This window comes from Brachycentrus maculatus, unplaced genomic scaffold (genome assembly GCF_059751285.1).
Source record: "Brachycentrus maculatus isolate JH-2025_06_01 unplaced genomic scaffold, ASM5975128v1 h1tg000235l, whole genome shotgun sequence".
NCBI lineage: Eukaryota > Metazoa > Arthropoda > Insecta > Trichoptera > Brachycentridae > Brachycentrus > Brachycentrus maculatus.
The window spans coordinates 521768-534641 of NW_028280986.1; the positions used below are offsets into that span (position 1 = coordinate 521768).

The following is a 12874-nucleotide window of genomic DNA, read 5'->3' on the forward strand; positions in this document are numbered from 1 at the left end:
AACTAAACCAATTTTACTGATAAAGATAATAATCATTTAAAATAGCCTTTATAAAAAATGATAATAAACAATAATTTATTATTAAGAATATGAAGGTTTTTGATTTAGACACGAAAAATATTCTCATTTCCGAAAAATAGTATGCGAGTCATATACACGAGGAAAAAGCTATAAATCATAACTAATTCGTAACATTAAAAAATAAAAAATGGCTAGAATGATTTCAACACAAACATAACTCCTTTGTATGATTTGAACTAAGAGCTCTCATTGAACTAAGTATAGTAGTAACATTTTACTATTTTAGTATCTGTACTCTCATACAAATTTTGTTTATCATTACAAGAAAATGCACAGCGAATACACCTACTGGCAACATATACTCAAAAATCAGAGTGTGAGCAACTTTTATAAGAGATGATTTTATGATTCTCACAAGAACACGTAACATTGCTTCAATAAAAAACAAATAAAAAAAATATTTATGATTTTAAGCATGTTACTGGATAATTTAAATGAATACAAATCTAAATGCATTTGGCTACATTAAAAGTTGATTGTATATCCAAAATGCATGCGCCAGTGATGCATTCAGATTTCCAAAAGTGAAGACCCAAGTTTATACAAATGATTCTAAAAGATTATCATCCCATCTAATAAAACAATAAATTGCACACTTATAAACAAAAAGATTGAGAAGGATTTAATTTCAAGCGATATTTTTAAAATATGCAAAAATCAAATTGTTATATAAATGCCTTCATTTTAAATTAATTCTATGATTAGCTCGATATCAGTTATCCTACAAGAAAATTAAACAAATAAATACAGAGGTCACTCGAGAAAGATAAGGGGTCCCAGACCTTTATTGAAGAATAAAAATGTTGGCACTTCAGTATTATGCACTGCGAAGAAAATACGCAGCAAAACATAATGTGTTTACCATATTAAATACAGCTCTAACTTGCTGTCATTAAATTAGATAATGGAAGATAATTTTGAATATTGATTTCCCAATTTTAATAGCATCCGTAATAAAAGAGATCAAAATCAATCTCAGAACCTACACATTTGTACTTGTTTTTTCGGACAACCACAGATAATCAAGTTTCATGAAATATTGAGAAAAAAATTATTACGAAACCAGATCTTAAAATATATTTATTTTTACGATACACGTTATAATAATTACACACATTTAATTTGTCACTATATTAACTAGTGTCGCAATCAAAATAAAGATTAATCAACTGACAAAAATAAACAAGGAAACAAAAAAAGTAATATTTACTCCTAATTTATTTAACAAGTTATCAATTTTTTCAATAGCGAAATTTTAAAATAAGTGTATCTCGCAACTGATATTCTGTAAATATAAATAACAATGATTGACATAAATCATTATTACGAATATAAAGTCACACTAAACATCGATATGAACATTTTACCTATCTTATGTATTTGATTTCAATAATAACAAGTGTAATAACACGACCCTACGCACTGTAAGGTGCAGATAAGGGAATGAAGAACATACATTAATTACACCACTGTTCCACTGCAAGAAAGATAGAATAGAATCGACAGGGCAATTTGAAAGAAGCATTTTTTGAGAGATAAGTTAACTAAATTATATTAATAGAAAACACAACATTAAGAGTTACTTAATATAGAAAATTAAACTGACAAAAATTATGCGAGCTTGAAGAAATCAGCTCCGATGGATAGAAAAATATTTTCAGTTTTGATTTATCATTTTTAAAAAAAACTTACTTATAATGAGATAAAGAATTACATTATAACATAGTAAGAAGTAACCGTCGTAGGATCCACCTCATTACATGTACGAGAATAGAAAATTAACAACTATAATGAAAAAATATATGTATTTTATCTATGTACAATAATGTTTAATCTGTATTCATTAGTGTATTTGGAATTCAAATTCTCGTGTTATTTCTTAAAACAAGGCCATCAATCTGTAACAAATATAATATTTACATACAAATCTAGTTTTTAGTTTTAAAATTTGACACCGGCCATGGCTTTGCGCATCTTGTCGGAAAGCGGAACTCCTCCGTGAGCAATTTTTCGCTTGACTCCCTTTTTCCCGGTGGTTGCTGGGGAAGGCTGCGCTGCGGCCGAGGTCTTCTTACCGGGTACCGGCTTGGAAGAGTTAGCGGCCAGTCGCGGCTTGGTCTGTTTCTCTGTTTCTGTCCCGTGGTCGCGTCTGTGCTTAGCGAACTGTGACGCGGTCCGCACGGAGGCGCCGCAGTCGCTACACTTGTAGGACTTGGGCGGGGTGTGTTCCGTGTCTATATGCCTCTTGAGTAGACCCTCGGTGTCGAAACCCTTGCCGCAGTCGCATTTGTGCACTTGCTTCACGGCTTTTAAACAAACAAACAAACAAAAATTAAAATATATATAAATAATAATGTAGTTTTTTATTTAATGATCACGTAAAAAACCAGCGATTCTCAAATATAACGCTTACCTTTGTGTGTTTTCCGATGTACAGATAGATTAGCTTGAGAATTGAAAACTTGACCGCAGCATCTCAATTGAAGTTTTTTCGTAATCCCGGGCAATTTCTTTCCATCTATCGAATTACGTCCGCCTAATGATTTCCTTTTATGTGTCACAAGTGAGGAGGAAATAACTTTTTTGATTTTCTTAACATTTTTATCTGTCTTTGGTATGTGATCAGTTTTTAGCGCAATAACTTTTTTGGTATTTATAGATGTCGATGGCGACGGTTGAATGTCCCTAGATTTGACTTTGGGACTTTTGGGGAAAGAATACCTAATCGTATAATCCTCTTCGGTAATGGTTTTCAGCATCTTGGCAGTGGGAAGCTTCAGACCAGACAGAGCGGACTCGCTATTCCTACTCTTGAGCTTCGCGCCACTGCTGGTAACCACCTTAGATTCGATTGGCTGCGATAATCTTCTGCTCGTCTTATTGAAATCAGGATTAATCTTATATTTCAAGTCCGTTTCCTCATTAAGCACGTACTTGGACTGGTCACCTTTTTTAGATTCAGAGCTAACAGATGACTTCCTGTGAGTTACTTTCGGCAACGATTTATTAGTTTCGGGTTTACTGTTTGTTATATTTTTGTCCGCCGTTATATTCTTAGAATTAGTTAAAGCATCGGGCGCTGAAGATTTCCTGAGTGGGATTTTTAATTTTGAAGCATTAGAATCTTTGGGTATTATGGCCTTCCGCAGAGGTATAGCATTTTTAGAATCGGTAGAAATTGAAGAAATGGTTGATCTTCTACTAGATGTCCGTGAAATAACCGAATCAGTAGAAGCGGTGGACTTTCTAAGACTCGAGGACACTGTTCTAGAAGAAATGGTTTTCTTTTCCTCCGCCTTCGCGGACTCTACACTTCGGGTAATCAAAGATTTTCTTAGAGGTTTTCGTATGTCTGCAAACGTTTTTTTGATCCCCATTATCCCTTTAGAGCTCTGAGATGTTTCGGAAGAAACTGATTTTCTTTTAGTTCTAGTTGTTTGAGCGCTCGACCCCATATCATCATTAGAGAAGAGTGACCTTCTACCGGGTCTTTTTAATTGCGTCGAGTCGGTTTGTACCGACTCAGTTTGTTCAGTAGTCACAACTTTAGGTTCGGAAGGTTGACTAACAATGTGAACTTTTGCAGGTTCTTCTTTAGTTGGCAAATTGACTAATGTGTTAGTTTCTTTATTTCCAACAGATATAAATTTATCAGGCTCATCGTCCGAAACTCGAACAATTAATTCTGACACACATTCCTCGAGGGAGTTGACAGCTAGTTTGCTCGGAGAATGGGAGGGATCAGCCTTCTCTGCGGTTTCTGGAATTCCCATCGGGGCTGATTTAGATTTATTCAACCGTTTTTTTCGAAGACAAATTGTCACGTGTTTATTGAGAGAATTTTCATTCGGGAATACCATATAGCACCTGGAGCATTCGTGAATGATATCTTTCGTGTTCAATAGCTCCGGTAAGTTTTTATTTTTTTCCTCCCTGACTTCTGTGTGACTTTCTCGATGTTCGACCATGTGATGCAGCTTCCTATAGGATTTACCACAAATTCCACAATTGTTTCCATCTTCACTTGTGGAACTGGCCACTGATAATCGTATGTTCTCGTTGGAAAGATTATCTTCTGTTTTTCCCTTTTTAGACGGAGAACAATGGATGTCCCTGTGTTCCACCATATGATGGCGTTTCCTAAATGATTTTCCACAGCCCGTACAGGTAGCATCTTCAGCGGGTTTGGTTTCTACGACAGGCGGCAGCGGGGCAGATTCCGTCACTTCGGCTAAGTGAAGTTCTCTGTGTTCTACTAAGTGATGTAGTTTTCTAAATGATTTATCGCAAGTATCGCAGCGGAACCCGGCTTCGGGCTCACTTTTGACACTAGCTACAGATGTCCTTCTGGACCGTGATTCGTTATTAATATGAAGTTCACGGTGCTCCACTAGATGGTGGAGTTTACGAAAACCTTTATGGCAAATTTCACATTTCAACATGGCTTCCGGTTCCACCGAATTTTCCGCTATTTCTTCGTTGACGTTTTCTACTTGCTTTTTGACAATTTCCGCAATTGATTTATTCGAAGTTGAACTGGGTTCATCGTGTTTGCGTCGATGATCAACCAAGTGAGCTCTTTGCCTGAAGCTCTTATTGCAGATTTCACACACAATAGGGCAATCGATGGTTTTGGTATTTAAAAATTTAGAAAGGCGACTCATCGGTGAAGCCATAACTGTCAATTGCTTGTCAGATTGTTTTTTACCTCCTCCAGAACTTTTATCTTTAGCTTTAGTGGAAAAATATTTGTCTTTTTCTATCGGATTCGATTCTTCCGTATCCATAGGTAATATTTCTGACTTCGTTTTTTGTTTTTCTTTATATTTATTTACCACGGGCTCTTTGACACTTTCGGGAGAGTTCTCGACTGCATCTTTAATGGGTTTTGCATCAGGTGTTACAGGGTCACTTGTAAATGAATCTTCAATAGTAATAGTATCAAGAACTTGACTTTTCTTAACCGAATCTAAAATAATCAGAGAATCATTACAGATGTCAATTTTTGAAACCTTTTCATTTTTTTCTAGTGTTAAAGCATTAACAGATGATTCCGTGAGAATTTCTTTGTGAGGTTGACTAATTGCAATGTCAGGTTTTGAGATTTCCTTTTTCTTAATGGGAACAAGTTTGGTATCAACAGTTGATGGTACGATTGTCTCTGGTGATTCTTTTCCAGCATGTTGAATGTTTGATTTTTTAAATGGAATTTCATCATTTGAATCTTGCTTAGGCGACTCATTTAATGTAGTCTTCCTCTTTTTCGGGAACTTAACCGCTTCTGTGTCGATAACACCGTTACAATGTTTAGCATGCTTCAATAAAACATTATCAGTTCTGAATGTCTTGAAACACATGGGACACTTGATACTATCATTAATTTTTCCGAACGGAGAGATGGAATTTGTTCGAGGACTTTCATCCGCTTTTGAGGGATCTTTCACGGGAGAGTCATCTCTTCGAGGAGAGTCGAGAGATATATCAGGTATTGCTTTCTTTTTTGGACTATCGTCAATAGATATTTCAATATCTGATATGACAGATACATTTTTCTTGGGTCTTCCACGTTTTCGTTTTGCAGAACTAGAGAGGGGACTACTCGAAACGGATGTGTTGAGATCGACATTTTCCACATTATTAATATTCTCTTTTGGCACAATCTCTAGAACTGTTTCTATTTCGATTTGTTTTGAGGCGAGTTGTGGAGATTGGGGAGGTTTGGAATCTAAAGTATCGGAAGGAACACTGTCGCATTTGATCGGATACAAAGTTGGTGTGACAATTTTCTCGGGGGTTTTAACACTGCCATTTTTATCTGTGACTTTAACCGATTTTTCTAAAATATTTCGGGCAGCTTCTTTCTTAGACAACTGTTTAAATCTGATATCTCGTTCTTTCGATTTAGAATTCAACTTGAGAGCTTTAGCTTCGCTTTCTTTTTTATATTCTTCGGCATTACTGTAAAGGTTGGGAAAGATGATTTCCATGTCGGACCTAGTGACAGGTGTAAAGACTTGTTTCCTAGGCTGACGAGATTTGGTTGCGGGTTGTTCCGAATTGGGAGACTCGTCGGCAGAACTCAGAGTTTCACTATCGGTACTAATTTTCAGACTCATATTATCCGGACTAGCTTTTTCGGCCTTCGGCTCTGCCACTTTGTCTTTAGATTCTGGAAGATCAGTCATCGACGCGACACTCACCGACACTCGCTTGTTTCCATGAAGGGAATCTGTCTTGGCAAAGATTGGCTTATGCCCTTCACTCAGCAAACTTACTGGACTGATTTTCTGACCCGGCGGAGTATTGGGGTGTTTGTGACTAGGAGAGTATGTCTTCAACATAGAAATATTGGCAAACGGCCTGCTGGGAGATTCTGTATGCTTGCTTAGAATATTAACATCACTTTTGGAAGAAATGGGACTTTTATGTGGAATGATTGGTTTCTGAGGTAGCGGTGATACACTTTTGGTAGTGTACATTTTGTTCCTAACCGGAGATACGTGCGCGCTGGGTAGATAGTTAAAAGAATTCTTATTTATTTTCTGTTCTATAGGAACATGAGCCTCTTTATTTACGAGTTTGTTAGATGCGGGTTGTTTCCCGATGTTTGATGTAATTGCGTCTCTTTTATAACTGATACTTGGTTTGGGTAAATTAGAAACAGGAACATGCCCTTTATTCACTTCGTATTTTTGTTCTATTACGGGGACTGACAACTTTTTTATTGTTTCCGAAACATTTTCAAATTCTGTAGAAGTACACTCCTCAAATGTTACGGAATTACGCCGTACAAATTTATCAAAGTCAACTTCAGTAAGATTTTTTTTTGGAATTTTATCAGTATCAGAAATGGCTACAATGGAAATTTCGTTGTTATTATCCAACGTATCCTTCTTATTTATAATGTTGTTTTTGTTTAGAGAATCGCATTGTGCTAGGTTATCGTCCTTTGCTGTAGACTCTAGTGTTTCAGGAATAATCAAAGATTTAGATTGGTGATTGAGAGCATCGATAGTAGGATTATCCGGGTCAGCAGTATTCGCAGAAATCCACTCCACTCCACTATCACCAGTAACCGGCTCACCGTCCACATAATCATCATCCTCTAAATCATCCTCCGATTCCAAACTAGACTGAGAACCCAGGAGTTTTGAGGGTGAACTGTCTAAAGAACTGTTGATGGCTTTAGTTTCCGAATTCAATTCTGCACATTCTTTAACCGATGGATCTTCAGGTATGTGTTTTATCTCTACCGGCTTGGAATGATTTTTGAAAACATCATCAGAGGGCACTCTGACGTTTTCTACTTTTGAATTGGAAACATTAATCTCCTTGTCGTTGGCTTTGATAACGTCACTTTGCGATTGGAGAGCATGTGGTGATACTAGAGCAGATTCATTAACAGCAATATTCGTGTTACCACTTGAATCAATTTCATTTTGAATTTTGCTCGCAAAACCAACATATTTATTCTCGATAGTTGTGAGGGGCGTACTAGCTTCATTATACACATTATTAGAAAGAGATTTTATATCTAAATCAGTGGTTTCTATCGGTTTGTCTATAATGCACATAGGAGAATTTTCTGACAAATCAGATGAACTATCACTCAATATATCAATATTGACTTGAGATACTATAGCTTTATTTGGTGCAATGTGATTAATATTTTCTTGGATATCTTCAGATTTTGAAATAATTGAATCTTTATCTGCAATATTATTTTTCTCAAGATCTAACGCTGAACTAGAATCTACATCAATAAATAAATCCTCATCCTCATATGCGGAAGGTGATTTTGCGCTTGATTCTTCTGAAATAACTATCTTGGGTTCTTCATTTATTTCGGGAGGTTCAATTACTTGTTTGGTTACCGAAGCTTTTTCTTCATTCTTTCCTTCGATTTCATTAGAATTCATTGGAATGATGATGAGTGGAGACAAATCAGCGGTCTCTTTGCTGCAAGTTAAGCCGTCCTTTGTATTAACCGAAGATTCAGTATCATCATTAAGTTTTTCCACTAAACTGACATTATCAGAGCGTCCATTTTTTTGTGTTCCAACATCTGGTTCAGTTAGTACATTTTCCGAGACTGGTGCCTCATCAAAGTGAATACTGTCAGACATCGGTTTTAGGGTGTCGTTTAAAACGTTAAAGTTTTCCAAATTACCTTGAATCGTCGAAAGACCTTTAACGTTTTCGATTACAACTTCCTCCATTATAACGTCTTGGCTTTCGCAATTTTTTTCAGATGAAATATTTTCACAAACAGAAGAAGGCTGGAGAATATTTTCAGATTTGCAAATTTCTTCCGGGACATCAATAACTATGTCCGCTTCCGAATCAGACAAAATAATTTCATCAGGGACTGCAAAGGTTGTACCAGTTTCTGATTCATCTAATATTTTGGAAACAGGTTCGGAAGTGACAACTTCAGTGGATTGGTCTATAACTTTTAATTCGACTTCATTTTCAGCCGGGTGCAGATTTGGTTCCTCTGAAATAGAGTCTGCTACATCGGCAAAAATACCTTTATTTGAAATGAGGGGATCAGATTCCAGGTCTTTGGTTTCATCGTCCTCAGCACAAGATTTCTCCAATTCCTGTCCATCATTTTTATTGGACAATTCATCATTCAAAACGGGTGCAATTGCATCAATAGTAGCAATTTTATCTGACTGATCACTCAACTGTTCACACATAGATGGCGAAGGTGCATCATTGTCCTTGGCTATATCAAGTTTTGGAATATTTTCAGGTTGAGCAGAAGCAGATTCTATATTAACAACATCCGCAATAGTATTTTTGGCACATATTTCAATAGCTTCATTAGTCTTCTCCGATTTGGGAGATTCGACGAGGGGAACTGTTTCCAAATTATCTTTTTGATCTTCACCTTTGATAGGTTCCAAAATATTGGCATCTTTCGAAAGTTCCTGTAAAGAAAATAACAATATAAATTTTGTAAATGTTATATACATTTACATCATGTCGAACAATCGTATGACATTGTCATAAAATTTAACTTTATATTTTAAGTTACCTTCGCTTTCATAGACTCCAACTCCTCGTTTGTAACAGGAACTTGGTTGACTTGCTCCTCGTACACTTCAAGATTGCCATCTTCATTTTTCCTATGATAAAATTTTAAAAATAATATAAATTATGGCTCTTATAAAAAGACGGAGCCTGGTCCTGGTCACATTACCGCGTAGTCTATGAAACCACATGTTTGTGGAACAATAATATTACTATAATTGACTATTGAATATGTCTACATTATTTGCATACTAAACAGCATAATATATAATATAAGCAAGAAACCATCCCACACATGCCTATCATTTGATATAAGGTGAAAAGTATAGCAAAAGATGGAACTACTTATTTTCTTATTCAAAATCAAAATAATCTAAATAAGAGCCGTGACCTTGTTATTATTTTTATGTTCAGTAATTCTAAATCGGTAAAGATAAGCTATTTACGGGGGGCTGTCATCACGGCGATATGTTAAATATATGGCTAGCCGACAGAGACTCTGGTATACTTTGCCAAAAGCGCGCCCATCGATATACCGATAATGACACCGGTGTATTTTGGCGGTCGAGCTGGAAGGATACGTTGCGTGCGCGTTTCTAAAGTTGCGATTCGTTATTATATTCGAGATAAGCAAAATTAACAAATTTTTAGTGCAAAAAGAAATACATTATTTTGTAAAAACCTATTGTCTTCGCCCTTACAATGTCCACTAAATTTGAAATGGACCATTTTTGCAAAAACTGTTGTTAAGGAAAAAATCTCTTAACTAAATCGGTACTAACTAAAAGTATCAAAACGCAACGGCATGGTATCCTAAAATTAACTAACAAGCTTTCAAAATTGTTATTACAGAAATTCCATTGTTTATATGACTGCTGTCCTCAAATGAAACAAAGCATAAAATTCATTTTGAAAACTTAGGACCAGATTGTGCATAAAATTTTGTATCCATAAGTACTATTAATTACTTTAATAGATTTGGTCAAGCAACAAATGATAAAACATAATTTGAATATAATAATGAGAGCGTACCCGACATGGAGGCACTTGAAGTTGTTGCTTCCGTCTTCATTCATGGTAATCTGTATGGCTGTCAACTCTCCGTCGTCATTTTTGTAAATGAATACCCCTTCTCCGATATCGATAGCGTCCACGTTCTTATCGTCAATCAGGAGGGTCACCTCGCTACTGCCCTCGGGGAGGTTAGTCTGCAGCAAGGCGCTGTAGTTGTCCGTCTTGAGGTCCGCGTCCTGAACTTCCGGAGTGCCTACTTCCGGAATATCCTTGCAACTGGCTCGGGGTTCCTCTCCGACCGTAGTTTCCTTGCTGGCCGCGGAAGCCCCGTCCTTGCACGCGTCGGCAGCGGCATCCGAGTCGCTGACCTTCTTGAACAACTCGAAGTGCTTGTTGAAATTAGTTTCCGCATCGGCATTATGCCCCGGATCACGGTTTGAGGCGGCGTCTAGCGACCCCTCTCCCCCGTTGTCGGCGCAGTCGTTGGACTTCTCGGACGGATGTGCGTCGTCGTCTATCACAAGTTCGTGCTCATCGACGGAATTTTCATTATCGTCAAATATATCCACTCCCCCGGACAATATGTTGGCGGCGTCTATCTTCTCGTGCATTTGCAACCTGCTGGCGCATTCCGCCCCCAGATTGGATAGACCGCCGAACGCTTGCGGTTTTCCGTCATTCTCCGCCGTTGAAGAACTTTCCAAGTCCGACTTATTCCCCAGAGTCGTATCGATACTGCCTTCCAGTGTGGAATCCCCGCCGATTATCGAGAAATATTTAGAGCTGTTGTCTTCATCCGCGCTTTGATAGTTAACGGTGTCATCTTGGCTGGTAGACGCGTCCAACGCGCTCGTGTCGGGCTCCAGAGAGCTCCGAATGACGTCGTCATCGAGCGATGTTTTTTCTTTGTTATCAGTAGCCATAGTGGTCAATTACATCACTGTAAACAAGCCACAATATTAGAAAAAGCCATAAGAAACAGCTCGAAGAAAAGGAGCGAGAATGAGGACGCCTCGCATTAAGGATTAGCACTCGGGAGTAAACAGATCGGCATGCCCTAAATACGCGATTTGTGTGACCTCCGAAGAAAAAAAAACAAACGAATTGCGTAACTTTGATCGTGAAATACGACGATGCGTCAAAAAACAGCTTTAATTATTATAGAATCGCCGAGCAAACTTTACACAATAAATATTAGCAAAACATCAAATCAATGTCAATGACAGTTACGAGGTGAAAAAGCATCTTCGTAAAATATACCGTTATTCGTATGTATACGTACCTATTGAGTTATATCGTAGAAGCGAATGATACGCGAATGATTGAGAAAATATCGATAGTTTTTATGAAAATTAAATAATATTACCATATTCTGCAAGCATCACATAATTTTAGATACAAATAGAAAATGGATGCCAATAGACGCAGGCCGAAAATTTCAATTTTTTTTGTACAAATGTGTTTGCCAACAAGCGAAAAAAAAACAAAATTCTGGTGTTGCTAGCAGTTTTTTAAATATATTTTTTTATAAATAAATTTGGTAGATGTCTGGACACCTCTTTATCAGCATAGATACAAAGGTTTTTAAAATTATATTGACATTAAAAAACAAAATACCAAATGCATTTTTTCATACTTTTAAGATAGTCACAAAAAAAAACATTTATATCTTCCCGTGTGTCGATTTACGTGTACTCAGTAAAAAGGGTACCGAGAAGGATACAGATGTTCTTTACGTTTTTTTACATATTTGAAATCCTGTAAAACATTTTTAATTTTCGGATAAATCACATGTTTAAAACTTTATGAAATTCTGCGTCCTGTCACGCGATACAATTTATAGAGTTGATTGATTAAAAAATATATGTCACAGTCGAAAAACAAACAAAACCATACAAATCATAAATATTCTGATTTCAAAGACTGATTCTCTAGTTTTACATTCAACTTTTTTAATAATTAAATGAATGTGTAAGGAACTAAAACCAAAAGACACAAATACGACCAAAAACATAAAGGTTTATAAAGGAGTTTATGCAAATAAACTAATTTCATCTACTAAAACAATAAAATATATGTTAATCCCCATTGATCTATTGAAAATTGCGCAATAAACTGAAAGCAATATTTTCTTACGCACTTTTATTTTTTCGAAAAGAAAATATTCCGAATTTGTAAAATAGATACGTGTTCGGGGTTTTAACCTGGAGTGCAAAAAATGAATCGAATCAAACAAAAAGCCTTTTACAAATTTATTCGATTTCTAAAAAAACAGTACGTAGTTTTTGTTTGGGTTGATGATGCATTTGAAATTCTGAAATAGGAAAAATACTAGTAAATACTTATTCCTGGGGAATCTAAACCTCAACGCAAAGTGAATGGGTTTTTTAGCTTCTGGAATTAGAATTTTCTCTTTTTAGAGGAATACTGGATTCAATATACTGAAAATAATAATAAGTTTATTTTTCAATTTTAAATGCATTTACCGAATACCAGTATTACAGTATGTTTGGAGATAATATATTCGGAATTTTTCCGTTTATTCGGAATAAGCAAGTATATATACTTTTATTTATAAAGTATGTTGAATATACTCTCGAGCAAAGATTATATTTTTGTACATACCTAAATACTTACATACTTCGTGTGTGATAATTTCTAACTTTTGATTCTTAATTCGGAATAAAAAATCCGAAAGCAGAAAATGCCTACCAAAAACTGGCATTGCTAGCTCGCTTAC

At 36.2% G+C, this 12874-nt stretch overlaps 1 protein-coding gene across 2 annotated transcripts; it reads right to left on the reverse strand.

The window, feature by feature from the left end:
* Nucleotides 1-1141: 1141 nt before the first annotated feature.
* On the reverse strand, nucleotides 1142-11584 carry LOC148306610 (uncharacterized). Of its 2 annotated transcripts, none has more exons than XM_088264648.1 (5): nucleotides 11501-11584; nucleotides 10153-11074; nucleotides 9125-9215; nucleotides 2495-9017; nucleotides 1142-2387 (listed from the first exon to the last, which is right to left on the reverse strand). In XM_088264648.1, the coding sequence occupies exons 2-5, from the start codon at nucleotides 11055-11057 to the stop codon at nucleotides 2023-2025; spliced, it is 7884 nt and encodes a 2627-aa protein (XP_088120774.1). In that variant the 5' UTR covers nucleotides 11058-11074; nucleotides 11501-11584; the 3' UTR covers nucleotides 1142-2022. The 2 variants fall into 2 exon arrangements, with proteins under 2 accessions (XP_088120774.1, XP_088120773.1); XM_088264647.1 differs by having other exon boundaries at nucleotides 11417-11584.
* Between the last annotated feature and the right edge of the window lie 1290 nt (nucleotides 11585-12874).

Excerpts from the sequence above, each read along its gene's own strand:
- LOC148306610 (XM_088264648.1), bottom strand. The coding sequence starts at position 11,057 with ATGGCTACTGATAACAAAGAAAAAACATCGCTCGATGACGACGTCATT. Across the intron at positions 9,216-10,152 it reads TTCAAGTGCCTCCATGTCGG|GAAAAATGAAGATGGCAATC; the intron begins GTACGCTCTCAT and ends ATTTTATCATAG. Across the intron at positions 2,388-2,494 it reads ACATCGGAAAACACACAAAG|CCGTGAAGCAAGTGCACAAA; the intron begins GTAAGCGTTATA and ends TTTGTTTAAAAG.